This window comes from Protopterus annectens, chromosome 4.part0, assembly GCF_019279795.1.
Source record: "Protopterus annectens isolate FY-2018-M chromosome 4.part0, PAN1.0, whole genome shotgun sequence".
Lineage (NCBI taxonomy): Eukaryota > Metazoa > Chordata > Ceratodontiformes > Protopteridae > Protopterus > Protopterus annectens.
Window position 1 is genome coordinate 1,978,924,484 of NC_056733.1, and position 19,213 is coordinate 1,978,943,696.

General features: G+C 39.9%; 1 protein-coding gene across 3 annotated transcripts in view; it reads right to left on the reverse strand.

The window, feature by feature from the left end:
• RNF130 (ring finger protein 130) overlaps positions 1–19,213 on the reverse strand; it is a 2,389,441-nt gene that overhangs the window by 1,049,444 nt on the left and 1,320,784 nt on the right. For all 3 annotated transcript variants that reach the window (XM_044069596.1, XM_044069594.1, XM_044069595.1), the window contains exon 5: positions 6,356–6,438. In XM_044069596.1, the coding sequence (XP_043925531.1) occupies positions 6,356–6,438 (83 nt within the window). The remainder of the gene's footprint in view (positions 1–6,355; positions 6,439–19,213) is intronic.

Here is a 19,213-nt window from a genome sequence, read left to right on the forward strand (position 1 = left end):
AGTCTGGGGCAATCAGAATTATCCTTGGTCTGTCCTGTCTTATCGTGAGCAATACTCTTGAGAGGAGGGGCAGAGGGGGAAAGGCACGTATTGAGAGATTTTCCCACTGGAAGGATACAGCATCCACTTTCCAGGCCCTGCTGTGAGGTGTCCTGGTACAGAATCTGCTGAGCTGGTGATTGTAGGGGGAGGCAAAGAAATCCACCACTGGGGTCCTCCACTTCTGAATCAGAAGGTTGAAGGTGGTGGGCTCTAGTTGCCACTCGTGTGGGTCTAGGAGATTTCTGCTTAAACGTCTGCCAGTAAGTTTTGTTTGCCTGGCAGGAATTGAGCTTGCAGATGGACCTGCATGTCCAAGGCCATGTTCCACAGGGCCATGGCTGGCCTGTAGAGTGGGTAAGTGTGGGTTCCCCCCTGCTTGTTGATGTACCACATAACTGTGGTGTTGTCTGTTTTTATTAGCAGGTGTCCTGGACAGAGAAGGGATCTGAAAGCTGTCAGAGCGTGCTGCACAGATAGCATCTATTTCTGGTTGATGTGCAGATGTATTTGATTTGGGCTCCAGTGGCCCTGAATGCACTTGCCGTCCATGTGTGCCCTCCAGGCATAGTCTGATGCATCTGTGGTTAGGGTCTGGGTGGCATGGGGTTGGGTAAAGGGCAGTCCCTTGTTGAGGTTGCATGCTGCTGCCCACCAAAGGAACTCTGCCCTTAGACAGGGTATTATGGGAATGACAGTTTCCAGGTCCTGAGAATGTTGGCACCAAAGGCTTTTTAAGTACCACTGAAGTTTCCTCATATGCAGTCTGGCATATGGAATTAGTACCTTGTGGATAGCTGGGTTCTGGTGGACATTTCAGTAAAATAGCCTGTCAGATAGGCTTGTTCTTCTGGAGTGAGGAATGCCATCTGGGATGCTGTGTCCAAGCTTGCTCCTAGGAATATAATCCTTTAACTGGGGACTAGTTTTGATTTCTTTTCGTTGATGGTGTACCCCAGGGAGGTTAGAAGGTTTTTTACAAATGTCAGGTGCTGCAACAGCATTTCCTGACTGTCTGCCTGAATCAGGCAGTCATCCAAGTATGGGTAAATTTGAATATTTCTCTGTCTGCAGTAATCATTGGCTGGGGCCAGGCATTTTGTGAACACTCTGGGAGCAGTGGATAAGCCAAAGGGAATTGCAGAGAACTGATAATGCATAGATCCTGGCCTGAAGTGTAGATATTTTCTGCATGACTCCCTTATATGGATGTGCAGATAGGCTTCTTTTAAGTCTAGGGTGATTAACCAGGCATCCTTGGCTAGCATAGGTAGAAGCTCCTGCATGGTGAGCATTTTGAATTTGGGTACCATCAGGAAGGTGTTGAGAATGGAAAGATCCAGGATTGGGCACCAAGTGCCCTCTTTTCTGGGTACCCAGAAAAGTCTGGAATAGAACCCTTGACCTAACTGTTCTGCAGGAACAGGTTGAATTGCCCTTACAGAGAGCAAGGATTGAACTTGGTTTTGAGCCTCTGCCCACTGGTTTAGAGGGAGGTCTGGGAACCCTTCTGGGGTTGGCAGTGAGTGGAAGTACAATTTGTACCCCTGGGCTACAATGCTGAGGACCCATCAGTCTTTGGTGATGGGAATCCAGTTTTTTGCATGAAGGGCAAGTTTTCCCCCTATGGGCACAAGCAGTTGGGCAGAGGAGGGGAGTGGAGTTGAGCAGTCATTGGGAATTCTTTCCGAAAGGGGGTGGTTTAGCACTCCCTGCTTTAGAGGTGGAGGCACTCCATTGCTTAGATCTTTGCATAACCTGAGACTGTAGTCTGGGGGGGTCTGTTTCTCCTAGGTCTAGTTTGAGATGGCCTTGAGGGAGCCGGAAAGGACCAATGTTTCGAGGGAGAATGCCTATTGAATCTAGGAGGCTGTACTTGCAGGAATTCTTTGACTGTCTGCATGGATTTAGCTTTTTCTTCCATATTTTTAAGAACTTCTTCTGCTTTGGTGCCAAACAAATTGTCCTTGTTCAAAGGAGCGTCTTGTAACTTGGATTTGACATGATCTGGCAAGGTCTGCTCCTTAAGCCAAGCATGCCTTCTCAGTACAGAACCAGTGACTGCTGCCCTGCAAGATGCTTCTAGGGCATCAAAGCCACACTGCAATGTATGCTTGATGACTTGGTTTGCAGAATGCATAAGTTCTTGCAATTCTTTATTTTCTGCACAGTCTGTAAATGTAGCTATTTTTTGCTTAACAAGTTCCATAATATGTTGTTGGTACTTCAGCATGTGAAACTGACAATTCAAAGCCCTAATGGCAAGAGTTGCAGAGGTATATACTTTCTTAATGCATCTGTCCAAAGCACTAGAGTCCCTGTCCGAAGGAGTGGGATTCATAGCTGTAGTTGCCTTGACACCTTTTGGCCCCTGGGAAATGATCTCTGGGTCAGCAGTAGGATTTCTGAAAATAAATCTGTGAGAGTCGTACTCTGTAGTACCTGTCTGGTTCCCTAGGGGCAGGGGGTAAGGTATCAGGAGTAAGATTGGATTCCATAAAGACATCATCAACAACTTCCAGGACTGGTGGTATTGCTAAAGGCATGTGTTGTGGCAAGTCTAGAAATTCTCTGAGTCTCTTTTTGGGCTGACGATAATCTTGGCATTCCCAGTGCAGATGCCCTCTTAAAGTATGTAAGTTTTCACCAAAAGAAAAATCCTCTGGAGGAGAGGCAGAGGGAATGGATTCCTCTGCATCAGAATCCTCATAAGCAGATAAGGGCATGTCTTCATAATCAGAAACCTCAGAGTCGTCTGACTCTTGGTCTGTTGAAGCTGCTAGGGACTGGTCTCTTTTTCTCTTAGCAGGGGAAGGCTGACTTCCCCTAATCAGCATAATAAGGTCTTCTGCCATTCTAAGCATTTTATTTTGTGGCAAGGGAGTTGCATGCGCTTTGGTCGTCAGTTTTCTAGGCGTAGCACGTACTCTTGACCTTACAAACTCGATAGTTTTAGACAGAACTAAAGTAGTCGGTTTGTGTCGGACATCGGTAGTGCTAAGTACTTCCTCAGAAGCTGGTGCCTGCTCACCAGCTCCGGACCCATCCAAGGTAGAGACATTCGCAGGTTCCATAGTCGAAGAAGAGTCTCGTGGCATACCGGACCCCGAATGGGTCTCAGTAGAGGCCGGCAAATCCACTGAAGCGGGCATCAGGGGCTGCGAAAGCACCTCACCGAGTACGGGCAAACTGGCAACTAGCTTAACGGAAGCGTCGTCAGGAGCTTTGAACCTGTGTGGTCTGTCTCTGTCTTTATCCTTACGTTTTTTCGGAATATCAGTAGTTGGATGGCTTACCAAAGTCAGAACGAAAGTATTTAGCGACAATAAGGGCCCGACGATGAATGGTTTGGGCATTGAATAAGGCACAAAACCGACAGCGAGGTACGTCGTGGTCTGGGCCTAGACAGGTGATGCAGTAAGAATGAAAATCTCAGTGTGGTATTTCCTTTCCACAGGCAAGACAATTATTAACTTTTTCTGACATTGGTTAGAGCAAGAAAAAAGGATCCCCAACGGGGTACTTAGCATTAGAAGACTTCAGGATGACTCAATTCGTAAAAGAAAACTCAGGCAGCGGCCGACCAGCACTTGCGAACTGCTTCTGCTTCAGGCTCCTCGGCAAGAAAGACTGATGTAATGGCGTCAGCTGCCTGTTTTTATAGCCCTGACGACCTGACGTCAGTCCGGGAGCGACAGCAACCGACGCAGAAATACTAAGTCTCTGGTATTCAGACCGACTGAGGGCTACCTGCAGGCAGATAACCCAAGTATGATGACTGCAACAGTGAAACACGAAGAACATCTGGAAATTCACCATGGGAATTCCACCTGTGTCCCTCTTGGTCAGGGACGATAGGTGCTGATATCAGTGACTGTCCCAGGCAGACACTCATGGGAACAAGGGTTGAAACTGGCTAGGCTAGTAAGGATCCTAGGGCCATTAGCCTAGTAACCTCCTATGATTCTATTTTTATCCAAGTATACCTTCCTCCAATTGTAAAGGTTTAAAAAAATATTTATTTGTTTAAATAAAATGTTATATAAGATCTTACATAATTTTAGATTTATAAAATACATTCTTATTTATGCTACTGTTTAAGCTTAAATGTGGTAAGAATTTGGAATGCATTTATATGTGTGTGTGTGTGTGTGTGTGTGTGTGTGTGCGTGTGTATATATATATATATATATATATATATATATATATATATATATATATATATATATAGATTCACTTCTGAATCTCAAAATACTGAAATGTCGAATTTCAGTATTTCGTGACCAGAATGTCAAAACTGCACAAACACAAAAACACACAACCTTGAAACATCAAAACACTGGAAAACAAAACACAAATAAAAACATGACCCTCTCCCAACATAAAAACAATAATAAACTAAAAACAAATTAACAAAAGCATATGTTTTTACAGGGGGGCAAGCCCTCCTGCACCCCCCAAACCCCCGCTACTTATATATACCAACTCAGAGGTCGCACTAACTTGAAAAAAATAAACACAAACCTACTTTTACGTGCCCTACACTCCCATTGCACACTGTCATACTAACAGTCACTAATAACACAAACACACACACACTACACATGTACAAAAATCACCACTTTCAAAACAAACACATACACACTCTCACCTACCTACCCCAAACTACACCTAAAACTCCCCCCAAAATAAAAACTAACACATTTCTCCCCAAAACCCTAAACAAGTACACACCTACCTGAATCTCCGCACATAACTGGACATCGGCCGCCATGTAGAAATCCCAGATCACACTGCCCCTTAAAGAGACAGCAAACAATAAAGCACACACCGCACCACACCTACCATGAATTCGGGAAACTGAGATTCGTTAAAGTGCAGTTTTGAACAACTGCACTTTCTATGTTGTTGTCTCGTTATACTGAAATTCGACATCTCTGTAATCTGTATATATATATATATATATATATATATATATATATATATATATATATATATATATATATATACACATACATATGTACCATGTTAAAAAGACAAGAATAAAATAGAATTAACATATGAAGACAAGACAGTACCAGGAACCAATTCCACAGATTTGGGCAAGAACATGAAAAAAGTCAGGTACTACGCGCATTCAAATGAATAATCATAGTATGCAAAAGAAAACAATGATTTCCTGCTCCCATCTACATGCCAAACATATATGACAAACAGCCAAAGAGATGCAAATTCACCAGTCTGTAATGTAAACTGCATGCACTTACACCAACAGAGCTAAGGAGTAACACAACATATCAGACAATTTTAAACTCTATTAGCCTGAGTAAAATAAACAGAGGAGTGTATTAAACAACATTAACCTTATAGAGAGTCTTCCAAGCTATAAGTACAAGGACAGCAAGCTGTTGGGTCAAATGGATTCATTTGGAAATGTTTTATTTAATGCAGTGAACGTCAGGATTTGGGGTCCTGCACTATAGTCCAAAGATGCAGGCTACACAATAAATGATCCTGACCTGAAACCACATGATGGAACAATTCCAGCACTTGCTCATACTAAACAAAATGCTGTACAAAATATTTTCAATATTTACTACTTGCTTTTTGAAACCTTATTGCTTTAGATGACATCATAAGAATGCTAGTACTGTACACATAAAAACATTGCAAGAATTTGTTTGGCAAACTACTTGCACAGGCATTAGCCACTTACCCCTATTAATGCTCTCTGAGAGAGTAGAATGGGGAATTATATAACCTCTATCTACAGTGTCAATAAGGTTAAAGTACTCAAATGCAAATAGACAACATGCAGCTTTAGATTCATCTGAGTACAGGGCTGATAAATTATTCCATGCAGAAACACATCTATCCCGAGTCCATTAACAGCAGCTCACTGCAAGCACAAAAAATGCTTTCAATGAAAATTTTAACATGTTGTACTACCTTTCCAGAGGTACAGTAGTAAGAAAATTATCTTAAAAGGCTCTGTTTACCATCTGCAGTTTTAACTCTGATAGCGAAACATTAAGCTTAACACTACAAAAGTGACTTGGTCAAGTTAAACTAGAGAAATATAAACACTACTGGCAATATGAAACTACACCCCTTTAAAGAAATGGAATCAATACACAGTGATAGTGAGATAATGGTCCCCTGACAAAGCACTGAAAACCACCTAGGCCAACCATTCAACCCATGATTCAAGCAAAGTAGAATTAGTCTTCCTTTGCCATGCAGTGCTTCTTTCAAATATTTACAGCATAACAAATTTTAATAAAAGCACATGTACAGAATACAGATTTAAACTTACTTGCATGGCAGAATACGGACTACATCATTCAGTTTATATTCTTCAATGCACACTGCGCAGTGATCAAAGTCAGGGCCAGTTTCCTGAAAGAAATAAGACTAAGTAAAGCTCATGAGTAAATTACACAGAGCATATTGTTTCTGAATTAATACAATAACCAACAGGTAGCAGTGTGGCACTTCTTTTATAAACAGCTGTGTATTCTTGTGGCTGCTATGTTGAAAGAATTGAGAAATGTTAGAAGAAGACAAAGCCACCTGCCCCATGCATTTGCCTTATTAAAAACAGTGATGTTAGAAGTAGTTCACTCATCAAGTACAGTAGACATATATGTTACAAACACACTGCTCCAGGCAGTACTCCTGTCTTACAGACATACTATTCCAGGCAATACTCACATGTTACACCCACTGCCCCAGATAATATGCACATATTACACACAAACTGCCCTCACTCTCCAAGTGCAGTACATGCCTATGTTACAGAAACACTGCCTCAGACAAAGCACCCACATTATAAACACCCTCTCCAAAGCAATATGCACATGTTTTTGGCACACTGCCCCAGATAGCATACCTATATTCCAGACAAACTGTCCCAGGAAAAACACACACATCAGACACACTAACTAAGCAATTCAAAATGTTACAGACATTATGTAATAGGCAAAACGTACACATTACAGACACACTGTTTCAGGCAATACGCACACAGCACAGGCACACCACCCCAGGCAATACACTCATGTTACTGTCTCCGGAAATGAACACACATATTACTGATGCACTGTCCCAGAAAGTACTCCCAGGTTACAAGCTATGGTAGGCAATACTCACACAATGCAGACATACTGTCCCAGGTAATGCATCCATATTTCAGACACATTGTCCAAGGCAATAAGTCCATCCTACATACTCACTGTCCTAGGCAATATGCCAATGATGAAGACATACTCTCCTAAGCAATACATCCTTGTTACAGACATACTATCCCTGGTAATACACCCATGTAAGAGAGTCACTGTCCCAAGGAATATGCATATGTTACAGACACACTGACCCAGACAATACACCCATGTGATAGAGTCACTGCTCCAGGCAATATACACACATTACAGACACACTGTACCAGACAATGCACCCATGCTACAGACACACTGCTCCAGGAAAAAAAATGCCCATGTTGTACATGCACTCTCCTAGGAAATTCATCTAGTTTACAGTCAAACATTTGTTTGCTTGACCTATTGACCACACCTTTGTTTGTTTGACCTACTGAATACAATAAATATGTATTCACACTTTTCAGAACCATCTTGTTTTTTCCGTGTGGGTGGTTCTACTGGGATTTTATTGTTTGGTGGTTTTTATAGTCTAACTGCCCCAGGCAATACAGCCACATTACAGACACACTGTTCCAGTCACATTACAGGTACACTGTTCTAAGTAATAAAATGAAAATTATGTACTTTATGTACTTATCATAACGATAAATTCATGTTGTCTGATTTTCATCCAGTTCAACTGTGGATTGTCAGATCTGACCAGAAATAACCTCAGAACTGAACTTGAAGCTCTTCGGTTCCAGGGATCCATCTCATCCCCTACCCACAATTCCCTGGTTTCCACTACACTACCTTAGATCGAGTTTCTACCCTAATAAAATAACATACTAAAGCAAAAGCAAGTAACTTTATGGTACTGAAATAACTCTTAATCTGATTCATTTGTAAATGGTATGAAAAAAGCCATGACATGGTTATAAACACTGGTATGATGACTGCTCACTAATATGGAATGCCAAAGTCAACTGGTCCTCGGAGTCTCAAATGTGATAATTTGACAGGGGGCAGATAAGAGGGATGCTGAAAGAGACGAAAATTAGACAACATGGATCTATCGTCATGGTAAATACATAACTTCTGTATAAAGTATTGTCTATTTTTGTCAGATTCAACTGTGGGACAGATTCCCAAGCATATAGTCCTGGGTGATATTAAGCAAGGACATTCCTAAGAATGATGGAACCAAAGGGTGAACAACACCGACATTGTTCATCAAGTTTATAATGTGATACAAATGTGCGAACTGTTGACCAAGGAGCAGCCGCACAAATATTATCAATAGGAAGTCTAGAGGCAAAGGCTGTAGATGTGGCTGCCACCCTTGTGGAATGACCATTAGGTTTACATTATAAGGACAAACCCTTTTTACTGTACACAAATGTAACACATTCAGATAACCATCTAGACACAGTATTCTTAGTCACTGCCTTGCCCAAGTTTTGCTTGGAGAATGCCATGAATAGTTGATCAGACTTTCAGAAAGGCTTGGTTCTATAAGGATATGGACATCCAGCATATGAAGTGTGTATTCGTCTTTATTAAAAAAATAATGTTAAAAAGACTGGTAGATTTAATGCCTGGTTTAAATTAGCTTTGAATACTACCTTAGGAAAGATGCAATGGTTCTCAATGAAATCCCATCCTTATGAAAAAGCAAATATGGAGGTTTGCAGGACAGTGCCTGCATCTTTGATACGCACTTAGATGAAGTGACAGTCACCAGAAGAATTGTTTTCCAAGATAGGAATTAGAAATCCACTGATACTGCTGGCTCAAATGGTGGCTGAGTCAATGCTTATAACATGACAGCAATGTCCCAAGAAAGAACTAGCTCTCCAACTGAGAGTCGTCACAGAAAAGTTCCCTTTAGGAAAGCTTTAGAAATTTTCAAACAGGCTACAGAAGAGTTGTTTTGGACTATACGAAAAATACAGATAACATGTCAACTGAGCTATTATAGTTGAATAACTAGACGTGTTGTGAAAAAATTCTGATTAAAAACCCTAGAATGGAAGGAACAGGACAAAAAAGAGGTCTAGACCTTTGGATGACACTTAAATAGAAAATCTTTTTAATTTGTTACAGTACATTTTGGTAGTGGCATGTCTTTCAGATGCTAATAAGATCTGAACAGCCGATGAGGAAAGCCTAGTACCTCTTGCTAATGTTGGAATTGGAGAACCCAAACAGTTAATACATCAGGATTCAGACTAGCTGCACAAAGCACAGCATCTTGACCCTGTCGATGGACTCCTTTATTCCTTCTAGGTCTATTTTTGATCAATCTGCTAAGTACCCACTGCTCTGTAAGGGTGTTCCTGTCAAAGAACCAGCTTTTTCCCTGTTTGTATTTACTTTATTTACACATACTACACATTTCTGAGTTGTCTCATTTTTTTGTTGTACTGTTTTGCATTTTTACTGATCTTATTTGGTTGACTATTGCATCACATTTTCTTTGTTGCACTCACACTTCTACTTACTGAGATATCTGCTATAGAATTGTTTGTACTTTTATTGCTCACGCTGAGTTTGCTGCTATTTCATTACTGTTGACAGTTAACTGGATCATTATTGAACTGTTTCCTTCCACAGAGCTATTTCCTGCTGTTAAATAGCCTACCACTACCCTATCTTCCAATATCTATCCTACACTACTCCTCCATGACTCCTCCACACTATCTCACCTCATTTACGTCTTTTCATTCTCACCATTCTGTATAATGCATCTTCTTATTCCAATACCACACTACCGCCTCTTTTCACCCCACTCATCCTCCACTATCTCCCTTCCACATCCTTCATCCCTCCATTTTTATTTGATATCCCCTCCTCCTTCAACCAAATCCATTTCATTACTTTAAACTAAAACACCATACACTCTACAAAAGTCTCCCACTTTCAAATGTAAATTACATCTCCCTTTTACTTTACTCCGCAATTCTAGGTTTCAACTCCTCTACTCCTTCTCTTGTCTTGCTCTTGCAGGAGATGTCCATCCTAACCCTGGGCCAACACCAACTAACATTCTCTCTCCCACTACCCCCACAAATAGGCACAATAATAAATACCTTAAATTTATTACCATTAATACCCAGAGTATTAATAACAAAATAACAAACTTTCATGCCTGGCTAAATATAACTGAACCTGACATAGTAGCAGTAACAGAAACCTGGCTAAAACCTCAAACTAGTAACTCTGAAATTTTACCACCTGGCTACCAAGCACTCAGGTCCGATCGCCTAAACAAAAAAGGTGGTGGTGTAGCCTTAGTCTACAACTGCCTGCTAAATCTTAGCCCATACCAAAATACCATTCCCAACTTTAATAATGCAGAACTAGTCATAGGAATCCTCAAAATAAACAACTTCAAAAGTATCTGTATTATAACCATCTATATCCCTCCTGGAGACAACTCCTCCACCCTAGAGAATATTCTCTGTTGGGCCTCAAACAATATTAAACAGGAAACTTTCATTCTAGGTGATGTAAATATTGATTGGAATAATATTAATAACAATACTCCCCTTCAGTCTATCAATCTTTATAATTTTACTCAACTAATAAACATTACCAGACCTAACAAAACCAACCCTCCAGGGTCCATCTTGGACTGGATCCTAGTCAGCCACCCTAACAATATCTCCAACTCAGGTACCTTACCAGACTCATTAAGTGATCATCTCCCAGCCTTTATTAACCGAAAAACCCAACAGCTCCCACACCAATAACAATATGCCCACTCTCGCAACCTAACTAATTTTAATCCTTCAGTATTTTCAGAAACCCTTCAACTAACAAACTGGGATTCACTAAACACTCTTCCCCTAGATGAAGCCCTAGAACTCTTCAATACTACCTTCCTTAAAATCCTAGATTCCCAAGCCCTCCCATTACAAAAGGATAAAGTTCATCTCTGCCCCTTGGCTAACTAAAGACACTAAAACTCTAATGCGACAAAGGGACAAAACATGGAAACTATACAACAAAAATAAAAACCCAGCCTCTTTACTGCAATTTAAGCAACTCCATAATCTTGCTAAAAACTTATTATAAAGGATAAGAAATCTTACTACAGCAAACTTCAGTCCTCCCTCACAAATAATCCCAAAAAATTCTGGAATTCCATCAATTCACTCTTACATCCAGGTACAAAATCCAATCCCTGTCCAGACAATAATAAGACTGACACTGAAATAGCAACTCTCTTTAACTCGTTTTTTACTGGCTCAATAGCTGAACTGACTAAATCCTTCTCCTCTTCCACCCCTACCCCTAACCCAAAGCATCCTTCTACACCCATCTCTCACTCCAACTCTCATAACCCACCTCCCACTTTCATTCTACATCCCGTGTCTACCACCAGTATCAAACAACTTCTTCGCAAACTCAAACCATGCTCCAATGCCCCTGACAATATTCCATCACTCTTTCTCAAGCTCGCAGCAAATGGCATCGCCATACCTATCAGCATTCTCATCAATAGATCCATCCAAGAATCTTATGTTCCCAAACTTTGGAGAGCTGCCCACATTCTGCCCCTCCATAAAGGAGGCAAAAATAACACCATCTCTAACTTCCACCCAATAGCAATTCTTTCCCCAATCTCGAAAATTCTTGAAAAATGCATACACCAGCAACTCATGCCCTACCTTCTCGATAACCATCTCCTCACTCCCACACAACATGGGTTTCGGCCTGGCCACAGTACCATAACCGCTCTTCATTCCTTCCTAGAAATTGTCAACCAAGCCCGTGACTCTGGAAAAATTGTCTCCACTGTTCTTCTTGACCTTTCTAAGGCGTTCGACACTATATCCCACACTCTCCTTCTCAACCACCTCTCTAACCTCAATCTCTCCCACAACTCTCTTTCTTGGTTCAGAAGTTATCTCTCTGATAGATCCCAAGCTGTGAAATGGAATACTGGTACCTCAAAATTCCTACCTACCCCTACCGGAGTCCCTCAGGGTTCTATTCTCGGCCCTTTGCTCTTTAACATCTTTATCAATGATCTCCACTCTTCTATTCCACTTGCTCAAATAGTACAATACAGATGACTCCACTGTTATCTGCTCTGCCTAACCTTCCCGAGCTCCAAGCCAAAACCCAATTGGCCTTCACAACCATAGAAAATTGGATGCTTCAAAATCATCTTTCCCTCAATGCCAATAAATCCCACATCATTCTCTTCTCCCCTCAAAAGCTCTGACTCCTGATAAGTCATCCTTCATAATTTCTAGCCTCTCCCAGTCCTCAATAGAAGTTGTTAGTAGTGCTAAATTACTCGGAGTAACCATTGACGAACACCTGAAATTTAATAATCATATTCAACTAAACATAAAGAAAACTCATCAGAAGCTCGGTATGCTTTATAGAAATGCAAACTTTCTTACTCCATCTTCAAGACAAACTCTCGCCACTACCTTCCTTCTCCCTTCTCTACTGTATGGTGCTCCTCTTCTATCCAATCTCTCCACTTCTATCTCCACAAAACTTGAAAGTTGCTACTACAAAATTGCCAAATTAAGCTACTAACTCCACTCATTCTACACACCACTGCATCTGCCTCCGTAGTCTTCAATGGCTAGAACTCCCTAATCAACTCAATTTCCTCCAACTTACTACTGCACACAAACTAATCTTTAAACCCACTGCTTGCCCAGCATTATCTAATACCTTCACCATATACAATCCTCCAAGGCCCCTAAGATCTAGCCACCAAAATCTTATTTCAGTTTACAAACCCAAACGACCCCCTGGCCAACTCCTACTTTCCTATACTACAGCAAAAAAATGGAACTCACTTCCTTCCCTTCTAAGAGCCACTACAAACTATGAACACTTTAAATCTCTTCTTCATTCTCACCTTTTCCAAAATTGGAAATGTAATTGTATACTTCCTACCTAGATCTCAGTTTATCCTAGTTCCATCCCACCCCCCTGGTTCCCCTTCTTCTGACACTCTCCCTAGCTCCCCTCTCTTCTTCATTATCTCCTCCTTCCTCCCTGAATAAACCCTTTATTTTCCTTCAAGTGCTATGCTTACTCTCACCTTAAATCTTTTGACTTTTTTCTCAAGGTGGTCTCCTGGACTCAACCACAATTTGAACATTAGTTATCTGTTCTTTTTCTATCCTCTTCTGACACCTCTCCTTTAATTTCTTTGCTTCTTCTTCGTTTCTCCTATGCATCCCTGCTCTTGCATTCAAACTCTATCTATAATTTCCTTTCCTTTCCTACTTTACTAACATTCACAGTTGCACTAATATATCTTTTTCTTATGTATAGTGCCCAATGCACCTCATTCTTGTTTGGAAATTGTTAAAGTATTATGCTATTAGAACAGAGTGTGTTTTTGTGTGTATTAGTTTAGATCTGTTCTGCTGTGTTTTTGTGTGTAATGTATTATCATGGAGCTTTTCTCCCCGGGCCTCCACTGAAAACGGGCTTTCGGGCCCAGTGGACTTCCCCGGTTATCAAACTGGAAATAATAAATAATAATAAATGGCTTTCTAGTCTGGGGGAGCTGGTCCACAGGCCACAAGAATGGAAACCATGTCTGCCAAGGCCAGAAATGGGCTATAGGGATCACCTTGGCCTTCACATTCTTGCTTTCTGTATAAACCTGTTCACTAGAGGCAATGGGGGAAAAGCAGAACGGAGACCTGGGGGCTAATTGTGGACTAGAGCATCCCTCAGTGACTGTCCCTGCAGAGGGATCAGGGCAAAATAACTGCTGCACATGGGATTTAGATGGGATGCAAAGAGACTGCAGCAAGGTTGGTCCCAGTGACTGAAGATCAAGTTTGTCATTATTGAACTGAGGGCCCACTCATGAGGTATTAGGACAGATCTGCTCCGATTGTCCGCCAGAACACTGGATGACCTTGGGGTATGCATTGCTATTAGAAAGCAGTATGAAGACATTGCCCATTGCCAGAATCTCATGGTTTCATGGCATAAGGGGTAGGAACCGGTTCCTCCCTGTTTGTTGATATACCAGATTACTGACATATTGTCTGTCCCTACCTGAATCATACTTCTGGTGAGACCTGAAAGGCCTACACCACAGGAAGGACCACTCATCTCCAGAACACTGATGTGAAGCCTGATATGTGACCATGTGACAAATAAAGAGCACCCTGCACTGTATTAGAGCATTAATTTATTTTATCGCTTCCGGTACCTTGGCATTTCACCTTCAAAGGATAAATTCCATGCCAAATGAACTCCATTTATACTCAAATGCCTCCTGCTGATTGGTTAAAGAGTCACATTCATTACATAACATCCTTAAACACACATAAATGTGTTTGCATTTTATATGAATACAGCTCCATTTTTAACATTTAACATTTACAAAAATATATATTAATGGGAGAAAGTATAATTGTAACTCTTGTGGGGTGGCGCACATTTTGGGGTGCGCATGTGAAAATATTAGATGGTACACTGGACAGACTAAAAGGAAGGTGAAGGTTAGAATTTCAGTACACTTGGGTGACATTCGGAATGCAAACATGAATAGTCCTGTTGCCGAACATTTTCATACTGTCCATGGTGGTTCAGATGAAACTTTGTTGTTTTGTGTACGGGGTCAACCTTAAGGGGGGGGGATTTTGTTACGAAGTTGTTGAGCTTGGAAAAATAGAATGATTCTTAATTTTAGGACATTATATCCAAATGGTCTTAATCTTGAAGTGAATCTGAATAATTAATACGTGGATATATGAATGTAAGTAATTGGACATTGGTGTTTAAAGAATGTGAAAAAAATGTGAATATTTTGAGTGTATTTGATAAGATGTATTTACTGTGTATAATGAGATAATACAGTGTTCAATTTCATTTTATAATAGTTGAAAGTATTTAGAATTATTTAAATTTGCATTTGACAACTTATAATGAGAAGATTTATAGTTTTGTAAATGTTAAAAAATGGAGCTGTATTCATATAAAATGCAAACATGTTTATATGTCTTTAAGAATGCTATGTGATTCTTTAACCAATCCGCAGAGGGCATTTGAGTATAAATGGAGTTCATTTCTGCATGGAATTTATCCTTTGAAGATGAAATGCTGAGGTACCGGTTGTGATAAAATAAATTAACGCTCTAATACAATGCGGCATACTCTTCATTTGTTTTGGTTAGTTGGCTTTATCTATTGTTGTAAAGATGTCTTTGGAAAGATTAGACGCTTTGCCTGGAATGTTTTGGACTCCAATGGAGCAAAGTGATATACTTTTTGCTGATTTGGTGAAAGCACAAGAAACCAGGCTTGCTAACTAGGATCCGTGGTTTACCGAGGCGAAAATAGAGGTCAGAGTGCAGTTTCAACAGCTTGAAAGGATGATGGTGAAAGAGTTCAACGTATTCTATGATACCAAGCTACTGGAATGTTATTTAAGCTTGGGTATCATGTCGAAAAATTTGTGGACTGACCTACTTCCAGCCTGGGATTTCAGTGAGAATGAATATGATCTTTTGGAGGAGTAGAAGCAGGTTTTCTTAGAATGCACGCTGGGGTGGATTGATATCCTGATTAAAAGAAATAATCGCTTGCAAGAGAAATTGCAGTGTGATATTACTGACTTGCAAAAAAAAAAAAAAAACTACTGGGTGAGTCAATGGAGATTAAGTTTTCGGCTAATATGACTCAGATTAAAGCTAGAGTTGATAAGATTGAGCAAGAAACAATCACCAGGAAAAAGAAAAAACTTTTACGTGACATTGGAGATTTTTGTGTTGGACTGGTTTATGCTTGGCAACAAAAACCTAAGAGGGGTAGGCCCAAGTTTAAGCAACTGAGTGAGCGTGATTCCATTGCAAGAGAATCGATGGCATCACTGGGGTGGCGCAGTGGTGCAGCAGTTAATGCTGTCGCCTCACAGCAAGAGGTTCTCCGGTTCGATTCTCGGCTGGGGTGCCTTCTGTGTGAAGTTTGCATGTTCTCCCTGCGTTCGCGTGGGTTTCCTCTGGGTACTCCGGTTTCCTCCCACATTCTAAAGACATGCTTCTGGAGCATTTCTCCCCAGGCCTCCGCTGAAAACAGGATCTGTGGAACCTAGTCGGACTTTCCCAGTCAACAAATGTTAAATAAAATAAAATAAATAAAAATCATCTTTTGAAACTTCATCTAAGAAAAGTGTGTTTTTTGAAAATATTAACCGGCTGACGATGATGAGCAATCACAGCATTCTGAGCATAAATAGAATGAGTTTTTTTTTTTTTTTTGGGAAAGGGAAAAGGCAAGAAGAGTTGCACAAGAAGTTTCAAAAAGACGTAAAGACTGGATCTGGGACTAATGTCTCTTATAGAAATGTTGTTTCTAATCTTCCCACTGTTTCCAGTGATGTTGCAAATGTTAGTTTGTATAACAATAATGACGTGGACTTTCAGACACGGGTTTTTCAAGTAATTAATTTATCGGATTTAAATTTATCTAATGAAAGTTTAAAAGTGTTGGGGTAGGGTACAAAGTTTGTGCCCACTACCATCCCCACTTTGGCTGATGTAATTATTGATGTAAAAAAGATTTTGTAGAAAACTGCATTTGAGGATATATTTTAGTAATGATAATGTGGGGGTGGGGGTATGCACACAGGAGATGTTTGATGTGAATAATAATGATGATCTGTTATTAGAACTGCCTGTGTACGAAAACCAATTTTCATATGAAATTCTTGAAAATGAAAGTGATTTTGATAGTGGTGAAGTTTTTTTTCGAACCAGATACTGGAAGTTGCCTGTTTCTTCATTTTTGCATGTGAGTACTTTTTCACCACCTATGTTGTTAGAGCGTCTTCTGTGGAGACATTCGTAAATGGGCGTACCTTCATTGAAGGTTGTGCATTAGGGCTGGCAACACAGCACATAAAAATCAACTGCCAATCATTAGCGGACCGGAGTTCTGCTGTGGCGACCCCTAACCGGGAAAATCCGAAAGACACAACAACAACAACACAACATGTTATCCTCTACTGTTAGTCTGTTTGAGCAGGTATTGTTAAGAAAAAATTAATTTGAATTTTTGAAATTTATGAAAACATGTAAACAATTTAATTTAAGCAGGAATGAGAGTCACTGAAATTGTTAAGGAAAAAAACACTGAGCATTATGTATTCAAACAGTCTGATAAAGGGGGTAATTGGGTTGTTTTGCCTTGATGTAAGTATAAAATAATGGTAAGAAATTTACTTACAAATGAAGTGGAGTATGTTAAATTGCTAAAGAACCCAATTAATCAATTTAATGCATCATTACTAGAACTACTGGAGAGGGGGAAAGATTGGGCTTTTTGGATTCTAAGGATGTGAAGAGATTATATGTTGCAAAGCCGATTAACCCAAATTCGTACACTATCTCCAAAGTGCACAAAAATTTGAGGGATCGCTGGAAGGCCAATTGCTTCAGGGGTTAATTCTTATTTGTAGAATGTTAAAATGTTTTTTGGATTCCCTGCTGAAAGAATATTTATGCATGATTCCTGCACATGTTAAAAATACACAGGAGGTTAGTGAATTGGTCACAAGGGTGAATTGGCAAAATGATAATTACTGGGCTACAGTGGATGCTAATACTTTATACACAAATATTGAGTTAAAATAGGGGTTGGATGCTATCTGGAATACAATGGGAGAAGGGCCATGTACTGCTTTCGTGATTAGATTGTTTTAATTTTGATTAATCTATAATTATTTTGTCAGCATAAAAAACGAAGTACTGAAACGAAGCAACCAGGCAGTCTCTCGTTGATATAAAACCAATAAAATTTATTTTTGTACAAATGATGAGCGCTTTCACTAAAAAGCTTCTTCAGCGATCTGAAGAAGCTTTTTAGCGAAAGCGCTCATCATTTGTACAAAAATAAATTTTATTGGTTTTATATCAACGAGAGACTGCCTGGTTACTTCGTTTCAGTACTTCGTTTTTTATGCCGTCTATTTTTATCTGGGGAACGAAGCATTTGCTGAGTTGGTTAACAGCTTGCTCTAACTTTCTTATTATAATTATTTTGTATTTATGAAAGAAGTTTTTTTTTTTTTTGCAAAAAAGAGGCAGTGCCATGGGGGCTCCCTATGTTCCATCTTATGCAATTTTGTATATGGGTGAATTTGAGAAAAGATTTATTTATGTTACTGAATTTTTTATTAAAAGCATGTCGTTCTATATAAGAGGTTTACAGATGATTTGCTTTTTATTTGTAGTGGTCCAATGACTGAGTTCCCCTGTTTAATGGAGGAATTGTATAAGAATCCACATGTGTTGAAATTCTGCTTTGAACAGACTAAGAATGGTATACATTTTCTTGATATTGAGTTTTATGTTGATGAACACACGAATATTCAGTTTAAACCATACCATAAGCCCACTGCTGTTAACAATTTTTTGCAGGCTAGTAGCATGCATCCTCCACATCTTATAAGTTCTTTACCAGAAGGGGAGTTTTAGCATATTCTATGGAGCACTTCTGAAGATAGGTTTAAGGATGGAAATGTTAGTAAAGTGATGGATTGGTTGTTAATGAGAGGTTATAGTAAATGGATTTTTATGACGCAGTGGAAAGGGTTTATGGTAGGATGGTTAAAAGCAGTGGGAGATTTGACCTCATGAACAGTGAAAAGATGGGTGTGAAAAATAGAAAGCAGTTCAGGTTGGGTGAAAAGAATGATAATATTGATAGTAAGAACATTTATTTTGTCACCAAGTTTTCATCCTTCTCTGAGACCTCGAGGAAGATAGTAATGGAGTTTTGGCATTTGGTGACATTAGATGAGCAGTTTGGTCATTTGTTTCCAAAGAATGTTACATTTTCTTTTGGTAGACATTTAAATCTTAAAGAATGGCTCAATTTGAGGTATGACAGTAGAAAATTTGGGCGTGAAGGTGCATTTCCTTGTGGTCATTCTAGGGTTTGTAAGAAGGTTAAGAATCTGACAGGAACATATATTAATGGGAGACAATATACTTCTAGGGGATGGTTCAACTGTAGCTCTTGTGGGGTGG